At 39.7% G+C, this 17069-nt stretch overlaps 2 protein-coding genes and 1 long non-coding RNA gene across 4 annotated transcripts in view; 1 reads left to right on the top strand and 2 right to left on the bottom strand.

The window, feature by feature from the left end:
- The window catches only part of LOC116048446 (VPS10 domain-containing receptor SorCS3-like), a 1378075-nt gene that overhangs the window by 1181746 nt on the left and 179260 nt on the right, over positions 1-17069 (top strand). The window lies entirely within an intron of this gene.
- Positions 4232-4684, bottom strand: LOC118494875. Its single transcript, XR_004897081.1, has 2 exons — positions 4542-4684; positions 4232-4461 (listed from the first exon to the last, which is right to left on the bottom strand). It is a non-coding gene; the product is annotated as an uncharacterized LOC118494875 (long non-coding RNA).
- Positions 13915-15662, bottom strand: LOC118494869 (E3 ubiquitin-protein ligase TRIM21-like). 2 transcript variants are annotated; one of them, XM_036000490.1, is made up of 2 exons: positions 15282-15629; positions 13916-15023 (listed from the first exon to the last, which is right to left on the bottom strand). In XM_036000490.1, the coding sequence occupies exons 1-2, from the start codon at positions 15612-15614 to the stop codon at positions 13968-13970; spliced, it is 1389 nt and encodes a 462-aa protein (XP_035856383.1). In that variant the 5' UTR covers positions 15615-15629; the 3' UTR covers positions 13916-13967. The 2 variants fall into 2 exon arrangements, with proteins under 2 accessions (XP_035856382.1, XP_035856383.1); XM_036000489.1 differs by having other exon boundaries at positions 13915-15662.

Below are 17069 nucleotides of genomic sequence, written 5' to 3'. Positions count from 1 at the left end.
GCATTATTGCATTTTTTGCACATCTTTCTGCTCTACCATAACACATGATATAAAAAATGTTGCCGCTTGTGACATTCTTCTTTTGACATTCTTGTGTTTTTGTCTTGTGATCTGGTCTTGTGATATTGTTGCCGTTTATTGTTTTATGGTTAGGAAAAATGTCCCTATCTGTTGAGCACTTTTTTTAATCTTGTGGTAAGAATGTCTTGTCTTATGAAGCTCAGCGTGAATTCTTTCAGGAAGACGTCATTAACCCATTCACTACTCTTTCTTCTTAAATCAAATCAGCTGTTTAGAAGCGATACTTTCAGTTAAACCAATCAGACATGGCCACGAAATTCAAGGGCCAATCACAGCATTACAGCTCTGCTTTAAATCTGTTCTCCCCGTGCTGTCAGCTGTCGTTTCAGGCAAAGCGCTCAACCCTCCACCTCCCCTGCCGCCTCCGGTCATCGTGTTTCTTTGAATTTAAAATCCTTCTCCTGACCTACAAAGCTCCATGTGGTCTAGTGCATCATATCTAGAAGAGATCTTCATACCTATTGTCCCACTAGAGCACTACGCTCCCAAAATTCTGAGTTACTCGTGGTTCCTAGAGTCTCTAAAAGTGGGATGGGAGCCAGAGCCTTCAGCTACCAGGCTCCTCTCCTGTGGAACCAGCTCCCAGTCTGGGTTCGGGGGGCAGACACGGTCACCACATTTAAGAATAAACTGAAAACTCTCCTCTTTGATAAAGCATATAGTTAGGGAGTGAGGAGATCCAGAAATGCTTGGTACTAACCTAGCACTGGGGAGTTTACTCCCCGGAGTCCTTATGTTTCTTTTTCCCAGCATATTTCGTTGGATTAGGATGGCACCAAGATCTTGGTTGCAGCCGTCGCTGTGGTCCTGCTTCACTGCACCCTGCTATGCTTACGGTGTCCTGCTGCGTCCTGTTGAACCTGCTACGTCCAGCCATGCCCTGCCGTCCCACGCTACATACTGTAACGCCTGCAGTGCCCTGCTATGACATGAACTACTACAACTACCATTTCCTAGTCACTGTTCCATTATCTTTATTGTGACTATTATTGCCAATGTTCATCACACCCCCAACTGGCACCATCGGACACCGCCTACCAAGAGCCTGGGTCTGCCGAGGTTTCTCCCTAAAAGGGAGTTTTTGCTCTTAGGGGGAATTACTAGAATTGTTGGGACTTTATAAATTATAGTGTGGTCTACACCTACTCTATCTGTAAAGTGTCTCGATATAACTCTTGTTATGATTTGATAATATGAATTGAATTCTCCCGGCTGACCGCTCCGTTGCCTCGTCGGTCTGGTCTCCTCCTCCGCCGCCACCAGTGTCCAGACTCCATCGGGGGGTTATGTTCCTATTCTCTACCCCTTTAAAAATATTAATTCGATGGAGTCTAATCTCCAAAAGACTTTGTACATTTTATCATGCAGTTGTACAATAAATATTTTTGCATATCTGCAAACGAAGTCTCTCCTGATTGAAATCTGTTGCGTATTTTTTCTTCACCGTGGAATGGTGAGAAACGAATTTTCGATTCATCTGCATGTCTAGCATATGTGAAGAAATTGACAAAACTAACTTGACTTGACTTGCAAAATATATATAATAACCCAAACCACAGAGATTCAGTTCCAAGTTCCTAAAGTCCTGAGAACTGACACAGAGAGACTGTTTAAAGTTGTTAAAGTGATCTACTGTATAGTGGGCCTGTAGACCAACAGCCATAGTTATATTGTTACCAATTTAACAAGAAATTAAAAGAGAGGACCTTCCTGCCTGAGTAGAGCTGAAGTTTAGTGTTAATCCTGGTTGTAGAAAGTGTAAATCTGATCAGCTGTACTCACCAGTGTTTGGCAGAGACTCTGCTGTGTTGTTGAGAAAGACCTGATGAAGTCAGTTTGACTTTTCTTTCAGAGAGAAACAGAGACTTGTCTCGACTGCAGCGTGGCTGACACTCTGACAAATTTAACTTTCATTTCTGGAGTGTGACGTTGAAGCTCTCCTCTTTCCAGTGTTGCTCCTCTTCTTACTGCAGCTGTTGTTAGGTTTCCTCCCTCTGAATTACAGTTATTGCAAAACACCAGGGTGTTGTCTGGTTAATATGGATCAAAGGTGAATCTTTATCTAACAGGTGGGAGGAGGAAGGGGTATGGAGCAAAGGTGGAGCTATAAACAGGTTATTCTGGCTGTTGAAACTCTACGGTGCCTCAGCATGATGAAAGAGATGATGCTCCAAATGAGACGGAAAGTTTGTTCTTGACTTTGGAAACAGTATTTAACAAAACTATCTCACAGCCACACAGTCCTTCATCAGCTGTCTTCCTCAGTTGGAGTTGTGTTTATTTCATTTTTCATTTTCTTGACCATGTTTGCTTAAAGTTAAGACTGGAAGTTCATTCTTCATTTTATGGAGTGATATTCCTATCTTTATTCAAGAGCGCATTATTTCAATTTGAGAGCATTTCTCACTAATATTACGTTCAGATGTTGTAATAATTTCCCTCAAAACCTTGCTCTCACACTCATCACTGCTCACGCTTGGATTTGCTGTGCTTGTGCTCAAACTTTGTGCTTGGACTCAGATATTTCTCCTTTCAGCTGTAGTGTTGACCAATGAAATGATCCCTGCCCCGTTGAGGGTGCGTTCGTTTATGTTAGAACATCTGTTGCGGACGGCTCCTCTGTAACCCAAGTTTATTTACCCCCGCCGTGCATCGCTTTATTATTATTATTATATGTCAATGTGTACAGAATGGTTGACGCTCTTTCACCTGCACCCATCAGGAAACGGGAGAAAGCTTTGAAGTGGGACATATCAAGTTACGTACACAACTATGAGGGTGAGTAACATAAATTAAGGACGTAGCATATGGCGCTAGCCATAGCTAGCCTAGCTTGATGTCCGTAAACAAATAGCTTTTCTTTATACCTGTAGTTTAGCTAGCTAGCTATATTGAACGACATATGACGGACAGTATGTGTGTATGTAATGACCCGCCTCTGTATTTTTTCCTCGTTTGGTTAACCATGTTCCTGGGGATTTGGCTAATTTCATGTTAGAGCCAATAGTAAAACCTAAACTGTAATATAACTGAAAGAACACCAGAAACTGGATTGTTTGTGTCTGTTTTTGCATCACTGTTGTATGTTGTTCATCAGAATTTAGTCTTCATTCCTTCATATAACATTAGTTTGAAAATTATGGATTCATATGTCTGTATAAAACGTAATGTTAAGTACAATTTTATCACTAATAAAAACAGATCTAGAAATGATTTGCTCATTAAATAGCAGGTTTTTTTTAATGAATACAAAGCAAACTGAACAAAAAAAACAAGCATTTTCTTTTCTTTTCTTCCAGTTGAGGCTGAAGGGCTCGACCAATGCTGCATCATAGCAGCACAGTGTCTTATCACCATCCCATGAAAGCTAGAAGTCACCCTGCTGCTCCAGATCTACCTACTGTATGACTGGCTACAGACTCCAACCATCTGCTCCAGATCTACCTACTGTATGACTGACTACAGACTACAACCATCTGCTCCAGATCTACCTACTGTATGACTGACTACAGACTCCAACCATCTGCTCCAGATCTACCTACTGTATGACTGACTACAGACTACAACCATCTGCAACATCATCTGCTCTTAAAGTCTCTTGGGGTCATATGGGACTTGGTTGTTCTCCATACTGCGTCATACACTATATTATTTTTCTGTTTTGTTATATTAGTAGGCTACAGACAACACTAAGAATCATTACTTAATCCAAGTATATATTATTCTGGTGTACACTGTTGACTTGACACTGCTATTGATTATACGTCACTTTAGCTTGCTACCTCATAACTTTACCTTAATTGTTCTTGTATAGTTAACTTATCTTCTACTAGTTGTGTATATACCTCCTATTTAATTCAATTATTCTTAACTTGTCTTGCAATACCTGAATTATCCCTCTTGTGAACACGAGGCTTATCTTATCTTTATTTTAGTTCATATCATAACCCTGCTCACAAACTCACCTGTACCTGCGTCACCTGTTTGCCAATATCAATGTTCCTGCTACAGTAAATCCTACAGGCAAAGTGTACTGCTTTTTCCACTCTGGTAAATGTAATTGTACTGTTTTTTTTTTATAAAGATTACAGATTTTGTTGCAAATATGAACTTTAATAATCTATCTTATTGCTCTGAAAAACTACAATGATTTAAGAAATATCAGTGATACTTATCAACATTTATTGAATTGATTGTATATGTGGGCAGACATTACAGGCACCTATTCATGTAAGCAGAGAACACAAGTTTGTTCTCTCTTTTATCACTTGGATTATGCAGGTGATGGTGCAGAAACAGGTGAAGTCCTTGTAGATCTCTGGCACTTTGAGGACACACAGATCCAGCAACTCTCCACTGTTGTCTTTGTATAGTGTGCTCCTATTTAAGACAAATTCATAGACATCAACACATAAGATATTAGGTGTACATAGCTGTATTTAACATCATTACTCTCTTACCTTCTCTGCTTTGGATTTGTGGACATCACAGTAATTTTCTCTCCCAGGCCTTGTTGTGCACCCTGTAAATTTAAGCAAGATAAAGAAATGATAAGTGTATGTAACATGATTTTACAATTAAATTATTATCAGACTTGCCAACGTTCTTGATTTGGGCCACTACTGCCTGCCCTCTGCACACAGGTGAGTACAGGGGGGACCAATGGGATTTTGAGTTTGGAGTAATGTACTGACTGGAAAAGCACAGTAGTGTGGTTGTACAACACTGGTCCATGCACACGGTGCAGCTGTGATGCAGCTCAACAGGGGTACTTCAGCCCCACCTGAAGAAGGGAAACTGAAACAAAATACTTGTTGTTTTCTGTTCAGTTTGCTTTGTATTGATTTCATTAGGGTAGAAATAAATAACTGCTCTTTTAAATAGTGTTTTATTATAGGAGTGAAATTGTACTTACAAATTTCTATACAGATATATATGAATGTTATTGTTAAAATAATGTTATAAGAATTTAGAACATTATCTGAAAAACATACAACAGTGATGTAAAAACTGATACAAACAATCCAGTTTCTTTTGTTTTTCAGTTATATTACAGTTTAGGTTTTACTATTGCCTCTAACATGTCTGAAATTAGCCAAATCCCCAGGAACATGGTTAACCAAACGAGGAAAAAAGTGGGGTCATTAAATACCAGTTGTAAATACACACATACTGTCCGTCATATGTCGTTTAATCTAGCTAGCTAGCTAAACTACCGGGGCCTGTTTCACAAAACCAAGATAAGGGATTAAGCCGGGATTTATCAGTTATCCTGGATGAATTTAGCCTTGACTCGGTTTCACGAAAGTGGAGGCACATAAATCACCATGGAGATTTATTCTGTGCAGCTAGCCTGCTCCTGACCAGGCTAACAGCCAGGATTTATTAATCCTGGAGCCTTTTCTGATCACCCAGCAGTGGTTTTACCTTATTGTTATCAGCCTGGATTAAAATACAACAGGTGCATATTGCTGTTCATTTAAGTACTGTTATTATTTAAAGTTGGGACCATAATTATTCATGTGACCGTCATTGTTACTGTTATATTGTGTATGAAGACTGCTGTTCATATTGTTAGAAGTTTGATGAATATATTATGGCAGTTGTTGAGATAATTAGAAAAGGCTGATATCAAATGGGTTTTAAATGAAGTCTGTTACTAAGGGCAATACATACAATGCTGTACATTTCTATAGTTGACCAATGCACCTTGAATTATTTTAGTTGATTAATTTTTTTAATTCATTAACAATAAGGATCATCAGAATCAGAATCAGAAAGGGCTTTATTGCCAAGTACGTTGCACATACGAGGAATTTGTCATGGTGTTGTTGGAGCATGTCACACATACAAATATAAGAAGGATAAAAAGAATATAAACAATATAAGTATAAACATATACACACAGTATGTATTAATAACGATAAAATTAAATTAAATAAATAGTAAAATAAGTTAAACAGTAGTAAAAAGGAACGCTACAGCAGAGTAGGTACATGTCTGTTCCTCTTCCATGTGCATTGTATTTGACATTCTTAGCACACAGTTTGTGTTGTCCAGTAAACTGGGACTATAATTTGGGAGGATTGTACAATTTAAAGAACATATCCTAATTGTACAATCCTCCCAAATTATAGTCTTAGTTCACTGGACCAGTAACTATCTAGTGATGTAGGCTACTGTACATTCATGTTACAACAGGGAGAGGACACCTCAATGGTTTTTGACCTTATGTTTTGCTGGGGGGGAAATAACTGATGAATATACTCTGTTCCATTCATGTTTACAGTGTTCATGGAATTTATCACTTAATTATCTTTATAGTTTCTAGATTTTAGAGTCCAATTTCTTCAGTGTCTTTATTTTCTATGTCCATATATGCTGCTCTTAACTGAAATCATTCAATGAGTCACTGTCATTTGCAAAAGCAAACAGTTGTACACGTTGCATTAAAAGCAAGCAGTGGAAGTTAATATGACTTAGGAAATTTATATTTTAGCCCATGAGAGAGAGGGAGGAACAGAGTGAAAGAGATATTTACGCATCATACTCTAGCATTGTAGAAAATTGATCTTCATGGTAAATTTTCTGAGTAACATTATCTTCTGCTTACTTTTAAGGCAAATAGTACAACTGTTAATTTGTGCAAATGATTAGTAGCCTGATCCTTGAATGAAATGATTATGACGGCTCCAGTTCAGAGCAGTGGTCAGTTAATGTATATATTTAGGCTGCTTACGCATTCAGTCATTCAGTCGGTCCGTGATCGTCTGCTACACTTTCTCTCACTGTTTCATTACAGCGGCCGTGTTTCTTTTCTTTTTATACAAAAAATGTGTTTCATATCATCATACTTCCACAAGAAGCTGCTGCTCACTCTGTATAAAGTATGAACAATGCGTATTCTCCATTTTGGCATCAGTAAATCTGTGATCGACCTCTCGGTCTTTTGAGGAAAGCTGTGGACGCGCATCTATCTGAATTACTTCAGCCTGGCTCAACCTAGTCTCTCCTCCTCAGCCTGACTTGGCCTTCGTGAAACGCACCAAGCCAGGATGCTCAGATTAGACTAGGTCAAGCCTCGCTTTATCAGTTATCCTGGATTTATATATTCTGCTTTTGTGAAACAGGCCCCAGGTATAAAGAAAAGCTATTTGTTTACAGACATCAAGCTAGGCTAGCTATGGCTAGCGCCATATGCTACGTGCTTAATTTTAAGGGTGCTCCAATCAGGATTTTTGGGGCCGATCATCGATCACCGATTGCTGTGAGCAGTATTGACCGATGCCGATCACTGATCACCGATCACCGATCACCGATCACCGGGTCTATTTGAAACCTTCTATTTATCATGTCATATATTTATCATATATTAATTTTAATATTCTTAACAACAATGCATAAGTATTAAAATTAACAGAAGATAATGTATTGTGAATTGTCAACGGTTTACTTTTATTGACAGGAAACGTTCAACATTCCACTTCCTCTGTTAGAAACACACCTTAAACAGCTTAGAGCTTAACATAGAGCTAAAGCCTTATTCAGAATAAATTACAAAACAACTGTCAGTGTGTTCTTCAGTGTGTCTTTAGTGTGTTCTGAGCAGGTGGGGGCCACTTACATCTTTTACCAGCCACTTTTTCCAGAATTCAAATTTATAAAAGAGAGTGCACTATCATATTTTGAATTGCTTTATTAATTATGTTTTATTATTAATACATATTTTATTAATATAATGTATTTACTATGTGTCAGTAGCTTGTTGATCTTTACATTGTAAGTTAATTTCCTATCCTGGCCTGGGACACACATTCAGACGGTTTGATAAAGGACTTATTGGACTTTAACTTATCATTGATTTTACAATAACGAGTGTAGCTCATGGATGTATTAAGTGTCATCCTGTACGTCTCCTCTCCGGTTTTTCCTGCATCCACCGTGTGTGTGTGTGTGTGTGTGTGTGTGTGTGTGTGTGTGTGTGTGTGTGTGTGTGTGTGTGTGTGTGTCGTCAGTCGTGGGGTAGAACTGAGCAGCAGAGAGCCAACAGGATTAAAACGGCAGCAGCTTTCAAGCGACTTAAACATCGTTACAGTCTACATTGACGTTAAAATGTAAACAGGTTGGCAGGATGGTCTGAAATGTTTTGCACGGTCTTTCGCTGTACGTTTTGTCAATGCGCCACTTGTTTGAAAAGTACCTTCTCTTTTTCTCTTTTTTTACTTCGCCCTCAACAGCTTGTACATCCATAGCTAATGCTGACTCCGCGGCGGGCCTCTTAACACCGGGGATATGTCGCCACATTTTTTAATAGATAATTTTTCTTTCGTCTGTACCTCAGCTCAGCTAGCTAGCTAGCTAGTTACACTACAGCTGGAATTCTATTGGTTGCTGAATTTTGATAGGGTTGTAACATAAACAATCCGAGAGCGCAGGAAAAATCCGAGAGAAGATTTCCAAGCGCGCAGAATCAGCCTGAGTGCAAGGAGAAATATCGGAGTCCAAGCACAAAGTTTGAGCACAAGCACAGCAAATCCAAGCGCGAGCAGTGATGAGTGTGAGAGCAAGGTTTTGAGGGAAATTATTACAACATCTGAACATAATATTAGTGAGAAATGCTCTCAAATTGAAATAATGCGCTCTTGAATAAAGATAGGAATATCACTCCATATCATTTCATTTATTACACAGGAAAAGATTTAAAAGTAACATTAAGCTACAGTTTAAAACGGGCCTGACTCAGTTTAAAAACTGGTTTCCAGCAGGTTCCTGTTCTGCAGAAACATAGAACATAGGACACAGTTACAGCACATGAAGACAGAAACACTTATACAGGACATTAGCATGGGCTAGACAGATACAGACAACTAAAAACAACAATACAGACAGTGCTAACAAGACTTGGACAATACATGAACAATCAATGAGTGCAAGTGTAACTGTTGAGAAGGAACAGTTTGTATGCCTTTTTGAAATATGTGATGGATGGTCTCATATTGTGTGTTGGGAGAAGTGCAGCAAGTGTTGGTGAAGTACTATTTTGAATCTGTAAATAAAATGTAATAGCGTGGCTGTTTATGTAGTTCTGGTAAGTCAGAGCGTTTGAGCGTGTGAGTGCAATGCAACGGTGAGACCACTTTGGAAGATTCTTGACTTTTGGAAACAGTAGTTGGCAAATGTAACCAACGTCACCAACATTTAGTAGCTGTTCTGGGCGTTTTTGTTTCCATCACTTGATTTCCTCCAGCAGAATCTCTACTTAACCCTCGTGATGTCTTCCATTCGACCATGCACTTGTCGTCCTCCCGTGTCAAAAATCAACACGTTTTTGTCTTTTTTTTTCGACACATTTGGAGCAGGGTTTTTTTTTTTACGTTTAACGGTTCTTTTCACCACCATGTATAAACACCACTAACACCAACTTATCACCACTAGTTTTACACTTATTTTTGAAATGCATGGTCAATAAACCTCATTTATAAGAGAGACAGAAAAGAGCTGAGCGAGATATAGAGAGAGCTTTGTTGTTGCAGGAAACATTCAGAGGGACTGACGGAGGGACTGAGGAAACAGTCAGCTGTTCCCCAAACTCCCAGGCAGTTCAGAGCTTGTGTTTGGTGTTTTAAAACTTTCTCGTGGCAGAGATAGAGGCAGTGATATTTCCTGTTTCATTTGTGAATTGTGTTTGCCGATACAAATCACATTGCACTAATTTGTGACTTGTGTCTCACAAGTCACAAATTAGAGACACAGATACAACACAGATTTACGAATACAAATCACTCTGTATTCATTTGTGAATTGTGTTTTACAAGTTACAAATTCTTATGAGACTGTTTTAGCACCATACCCAAGAAAGGCAACATTAAGAACTGCGACAACTGGCGTGGATCACCCTTGTGTCTATTGGTGTTGTGCAGAGTCCTTCTCAACCGGATGGAGACAGCCATTGACACCAGGATTAGACAGGAGCAAGCAGGCTTCAGGAAGGGAAGAGGCTGTATGGACCAGATCTTTGCTCTGCGTAACATCATAGAGCAGTGCTTGGAATGGAATACACCCCTCTACATCAACTTCGTGGACTTCAGGAAGGCTTTCGACAGTGTCCACCGAAACACCCTCTGGAAGATACTGCACTCCTATGGAATACCATCAAAGATCATCTCAATCATAAAGACATTCTATGAACATTTTGAGTGTAGTGTCATCATGGGAAATGACCTCTCTGAGTGGTTGTCCGTGCAGTCCAGAGTGAGACAGGTGTGCATCATCTCCCCTATCCTCCTCCTGGGCGCCATAGACTGGATCACAACCAACACCACAGCAGACAGACCCAGAGGCATCCAGTGGACTCTGTTCTCCCAGCTGGAAGATCTTGACTTCGCTGACGATCTCGCTCTCCTATCAACCAATCAGTACAACATGCAGGCTAAAACTGATAGGCTGAACAACTTTGCCAGACAAGTTGGGCTCAGTATCAACACCTCCAAAACACAAGTGATGTGTGTCAACTCCATCCCCACAGCACCCATCCTTGTTAACTAGGAACCACTTGAGTTTGTGGAAGATTTCATCTATCTGGGTAGTCTCATCAGTAAGGACAGCGGGACATCTAAAGACATTAAAGCAAGACTGGAAAGGCTCAGGGTGCCTTCTCCCAACTCCGTCCCATCTGGAGATCAAAACACAAAATAGTGGCTAGCAAAAATGCTGCGTCACTAACTAAATAATAGCCAGAGTGGGGAATGTCAAGCCCTGAATGTAGGCCTATGTAATGAAATGCATACAAACACATTTCTGACTACCTTACCAATCTACTACAGGTGTGACCTCCAAAGAGTTTAAAGCCCAAAAACAAGAAGGAACAAAAAAGGTTAATTAACTCGTGACAACATGTACAAACCTCGTTGGAATGTTGTCTGTCCAGTGTTGCTCCGCCTCTTCACTGCCGCTCTGTTTTTATAGCTTTTGTTTCCTCATATTTAGATATGATTTTAGTAACACACTCAGGTGTGGAGCGGGGGGGGAGGTGGCTTCTAGGGCTCCAGCAGGGACGTGCACAGACATTTTGGATGGCAGGGGCTCAAAGAAAAAAGGCCTAATAGTAGTAGTAATAGAAATTTAAACAAAATGTTAAATAGGCCTATATTAACACATTTCTGACTACCTTACCAATTTATTTTATTCCCTTATGCAATTGTTTAATAGATTTAATGAATACTCAACAAGTAATCAGTTCACCCAGAGACTTTTAGCATTCACCAGGTTAATCACCATCAGCAAAGGAGACTCTGCTACAATGTGCATGTTTCTAGTTTCAAGTATATATTTAGAATAAGCACCAAGGAGAAGGACTTAGTTTCACTAAGAATTGGTTTATTTTGCAAATGGCATTAAATCATGATCATTCTTTTGGTGCTATTGGAATAAATGACTAAGAAGAGACGAAGACGAGACTGCACCAATGTCCAAAAATGCTGACTAAGACTAAATTAACATGCATTATTGTTCACTAAAAAAAGATGAGACTAAAATGTTTTGCATAAAATAAAAAGTAAGATAAAATCTCTCTTCATTTTCGCCTACAATCGTCTCTACTTTTTCATCATGAGATAGAATATACAGCTGTTACGCCTTCGGGTGTTTGACTGAAATGGTTATCAGAAATAATGTCAGAAATAATTTGTTATTTTAAAAAAGACTGAAATGTTTTGACTTAAACTTGACTAAGACATATTGAGTTTTCTTTTAACTAAAAGTAGAGTTAAATGACAAGACTTTTAGTCGAGTAAAACTTGACTAACAAAAAAAGATGTGTGAATGACTAAATATGACTGAAACTAACAAGGACATTTGGCAAAAGACTAAGACTAAATCAAAAATAGGTGACAAAATTAACACTAGTGGGGGGCGATTCACCTTCAACAATCACTGCTGGTGGAAACAACCATTTCCTCCTGCCACTCCTTCACATTAAAAGCATCCAACTGGTGAAACACACAGGGAGCTTTTATTGTGAAGCAGCCACAGGAAACACAATGTACTCGTAATGAAATACAACTTCTGTGTAAACCAGCTTTTCTGTTCAGTGTTTGGTGTTCAAGTCACTGTTTACTCAGGCCTTGTGTTCAACAACTGCTTTATTTTTTGTTTTTGTTTTTTACAATCACATATTTACAAATTTCTTTGACTTATAAACCATTTTACCCTTAAAAACAAAAAATAACCAAAGTGACTAATAATGAACCAAAACACTTTTCAGACAAAATAGAAACATTCATTAACCTTTTATACACGGTATAATAACGACACATATTGTGTTCTGTAGACACTGTAGACATGTAATAGGCCTTAAGCTGCGTTCAGACCAAAGAAAGTGATCAACAGATTTTTGGCAGGGTTGTGCAGCGGTAGCCTCGTGAGACCGTCCTGATCTAGTAAACTCCAGTTTTCCACTCGTAGATCAGTCTGGCATCTTGAGACAGAGAACATTTGGAGCCGTTCGCCAAACGACCGACCAATCAGCGTTGGTTTTGAGGCGGGTTTAGGTGTGACGCAACGAGAAGCGACAGTTCAGTCTAAACAGCGTGGCGGCTTCCACGGATGAGATGAGCGTAGCTGTCGCGCAAGTTTTATCCGAATTAGAACTTTCTCTGATGCAGTGTTGAAGAGATGAATTAATTTGTTGACTATGTAAAGGAATGCATATAATTAAAAAACATCTTAACCATTAACCCTACCAGCCCTAAGGTCATTTTTACAGTTCATTGTCCGTCTGGTTTTATTTTCTAAAAAAGCTTGTAAAACATCAACCCTGTTGTCTACAGTCAATTTATCAACATCATTTTATTTTCAGGAAAAACTGGGCTATTAGAATATTTGTGCTGCAGTGAGGTCACTTGAATGTAAAAAAAGGTTGTATGACCTTAAAGACAAATAAATAAATAAAACGGAACATGATCTCACAGATATATATTGATATCACAGACAGCCAATCTCCTCTAAATCAGTTCCCATATGTATTAGGAGTCACACTGTGAAGAAATAAACAGTATAACTTATACAGTTGACTAAATATATAAATCTTTTTAAACAAAGTCCAGACGCTTTTGCCCTCATGACATTCACTTACGCCAATAATCAAATATTAATGTCATATTTATTGAAATCACACACAGCAATGTTCTAAAACAGTTCTCCTATATATTTGGAGTCATGCAGTGCAAAAATGAACATACTGAACATTATAACTCATGTAAAAGGACAAACTATTTACATTTCTTCAAAGGACATTTATGCCAAATCTCAAAACATTCTTCTCTGTAGAACGGTAATAGACTGGAGTGATCCATCTTTACACTCTATAGTCTTTGTTCTCGCTTGGATTCGCTGGAGCGATCTATCTTTCCTCTCGATATACTCTTTGTTTGACGGACCTGCCTTCCCATTGGTTAAAAGACGTCAACACAATCTCGCAAAGCATCATGGGATATTCAAAATGGCAGCTAGCATCGAGCTAGCGGCAAATATGACGGAAAATTGATAAATTATGGACATCAAGTGGATAAATCTTGGATATAAGCGTTTGGATTTATTGCTGAACAACTCCGAAAAGAGGCACAACTTCCAGGCTGGATAGAAAACCTTCTGTAAAGGCTACAAAGACACCAAAGACACCCCCGTGATGGCTAACTCGTTAGCTTTTAGCAGCAAAAATCGGTGAGTTTCTACATTAAACCGTTATCAAATTATCTAAATATTAATCAGAGGTGTCGTTGTCGACGACGGCGTCTGATTCTAAGGGTTAAAAAGATAGAAAATAACATCTAAACAAATTATTAACATTTCTTTCCCTGAATGAAAATAAATAAATCAAAGTTAAGTGATTAGTTTACTCTGACAGGAGAGATGATCAGAGGGGAAGAGTTTTTACCACCATAATTTAGACCGGGACTAAAGTATGGGAAGAGTTTCTCAGTGAAGGAGCAGCCAGTAAAGGAGTAGATAAGAGCTGCAGCATCTACGTCATAAAAGGAGACCAGACCCTCCTCATAATCCACAAACACCCCCACCTTCTGAGGAGGAGACTTCAGAGAGAGAAGGACTGAAGGGCCAGCAGCAGCTTTGTACTCATTTCCATTTCTCAACCATATAATCCAGTAACCATTCTCAGGGCTCAGTGTGATGATTCCCTTCCTGTTGATCGACTCTCTGACCACTCCTAAATCCCAGTTAGTCTTTCCTTTAACTTGAACCTCAAAGTAAAATCTGCCTGAAGAGAAACTCTGCTTTCCTAAAACACAAGCACAATAAGAAAATCTCTCTGGGTTGTCTGGGAGATTCTTCCTCACATCACTATCATTCACTTGTTTCCCATCATCAGACAGGATGAGATCAGGATGTGCTGTATCAGGATCAAGACTCACATCCACTGCATACTGCTGGACCCTCTTCAGCTCAGACTCAGCGAGCTTCTTCATCTCTTCACTGAGTGTCTCCTCCAGCTGAACCACAGCTTTCACCACAGTCCCCTCATATGATGATGGACGGACGCTGACCTCTGTCCAGTCCTTGGTGGGTGGAGGTTGTTGGATGTTTAGGGACTGGACACTCTGGAGAAGATGGAGGTGGTCTTCAGAGCGTAACACCTGCTCCACCTCAGTGCTTCTCTTCATCAGCTCAGAGATTTCCTGTTCCAGCTCTTTGATGAAAGCTTCGGCCTGTTTTTCTGTTGTTTTCTGCTTCTCTTTGATCGTGTTGATGAGCTCATTCAGGCCTCTCTCAACAGACTCCTTCAGAGAAGTGAAGACCTGAACACCTTCTGCTATCTCTCTGTCTGCATCTTCCTCACTGAGGTCGACTGAGTGTTTGATCTCCTGAATCTTCAGTCGTCTCTTCTGGATCATCTGCTGAATTTCAGCCTCTGTCTTCCCCAGCTCTGCCTTCTTTTCTTCATATTCTTCTTTCAGAGGAACAACATCATGCATCTTGTGGTCTAAAACAGTGCAGATCATGCAGACACATGTCTGGTCGGTCTTACAGAACAGCTCCAGAGGTTTATCATGCTTCGTACACATCCTGCCTTCCAGGTTCTCCACAGGGTCGATCAGCTGATGTCTTTTCAGACCTGACATGGTCAGATGAGGCTCCAGGTGAGTCTCACAGTAGGAGACCAGACACACCAGGCAGGACTTCAGGGCCTTCAGTTTGGTTCCAGTGCAGACGTCACAGGGAACTTCTCCTGGTTTGGACACTTGTTGCTCTGAGCTGCTGCTGCTGGCTTTCTGTTGAGCTGACTGTCTGAACTGAGCAACCATCTCAGAGATGAAAGTGTTGACTCTCAAACCAGGTCTTGTGGTAAAACCTTCCTTACAGATGGGACAAAGGCACCTGTTACTAGTATTCCAGTGTTCAGTGATGCAATTTTTGCAGAAGTTGTGTCCACATGATGTGGTGACAGGATCAGTGAACACATCCAGACAGATGGAGCACAGAAACTGATCTTCAGATTGCAGATAGTTTGCAGCAGCCATATCTACACATGGTGTAAATAAAAAGAAAAACATATTCAAAATCTGTGAACAGACTGATCTTAGCCTACAGCCTACGGTTACTTTAGCAACAAGTAACGTTATCTGTCTATCTATCGTCCAGTCCTCGATGTTAAAGGGGTATAAATGGAAACTAAATGTTAAAGCAGCATGCTAATGAATGAAAACCACACATGAAGAGCTGAAGTCTGTCATATATTCTGTTAGCTTTTGTTCAACCAGCTTTTAGTTCTTGAAATATAGTCTTGTTGTTTTAGCCTTGCTAGCAGCATGACACCAAACAATACTATAATGTACAAGAAAGATCATCATGAAACTATAACTTTAAGCTTAACACATCTGATTGGAATGAGTGGAGCACTCTCCCGTAAATTTTCCCCCACAGGTATCTATCTCCTATTGTCTATCTGGTGAAGTCTCACTGGATTAGGTTTAAATTTGATGTCAGAACAAAGCTTGTCTAATAAAAAAAGACATAGAAAGACAGAGTCATCAGCTGGAGAGGCCTGAGGACACAATGGCAGGAGCATCTGATCTTGACTGTGACAACTCTCCGTTTGCCAGCTGTCATTTTGCCAGATTCTTGACTGAAGTTAAAAACGGCGCAAAATTGTCCCATAGACGTGAATGGGAAATCGTCGGGAAATCGCTTAACATCGCTCAAAACAAGCCCCCTTTGGGACAATGCTGTATCGCCATACTTTAATGTAGAAAAAAGATTAAAAGTTGAAACCGAAGACAAGACTTTGGCCTCTATGGGGCTGAATGGGCATTCGCATATCAAGCACAGTTTCTACGAAATCACAGTTTACGTATCGTCGTCTTTTCAAACCGTTTCAGATTTTCCAATGTGTGTGTATGTGGCCGGAATGTTGACAGTTAGAGTGGGAGTCAGAGTGGGGAGCTGAAGTACGATTCTCGGAAAATCTTCCAAACAAATTGCTCTCCCTCCTACAGTTTTCACTCTTCATACATCATAGTTAGTCAAAATGTAGGAAATCTTGTGCCGGTCGCAGACATGTTACTATGGAATCCACTGGACGTAAACTTTTTGCTGTAGACACTCCAACTGCCGATAGAAACAATGGAGTTGCAGTAAGATTCGCTGAAATTTTTTCCAAACAAATTGCTCTCTCCCGTACAATTTTCACTCTACGTACATCATACTTGGTCAAAATGTAGGAAATCTTGTCCCGGTCGCAGGCATGTGACTATGGAATACACCGGACCTAAACTTTTTGTTATTTTGAAACCAACTGCCGATAGAAACTGTAAAAAAAATGGAGCTGCAGTGTGTTTTCAGACCGGTTGAGATTTTCCAATGTGTGTGTATGGGGACAGAATGTTCAGAGCTAGAGGGGTGAAGCTGCATTATGATTCTCTGAAAGTTTTCCAAACAAATTGCTCTCTCCCCTACAGTTTTCACTCTTCATACAT

Source organism: Sander lucioperca, chromosome 4 (assembly GCF_008315115.2).
Source record: "Sander lucioperca isolate FBNREF2018 chromosome 4, SLUC_FBN_1.2, whole genome shotgun sequence".
NCBI classification, from domain to species: domain Eukaryota; kingdom Metazoa; phylum Chordata; class Actinopteri; order Perciformes; family Percidae; genus Sander; species Sander lucioperca.
This window is presented reverse-complemented; position numbering and strand designations above follow the sequence as displayed.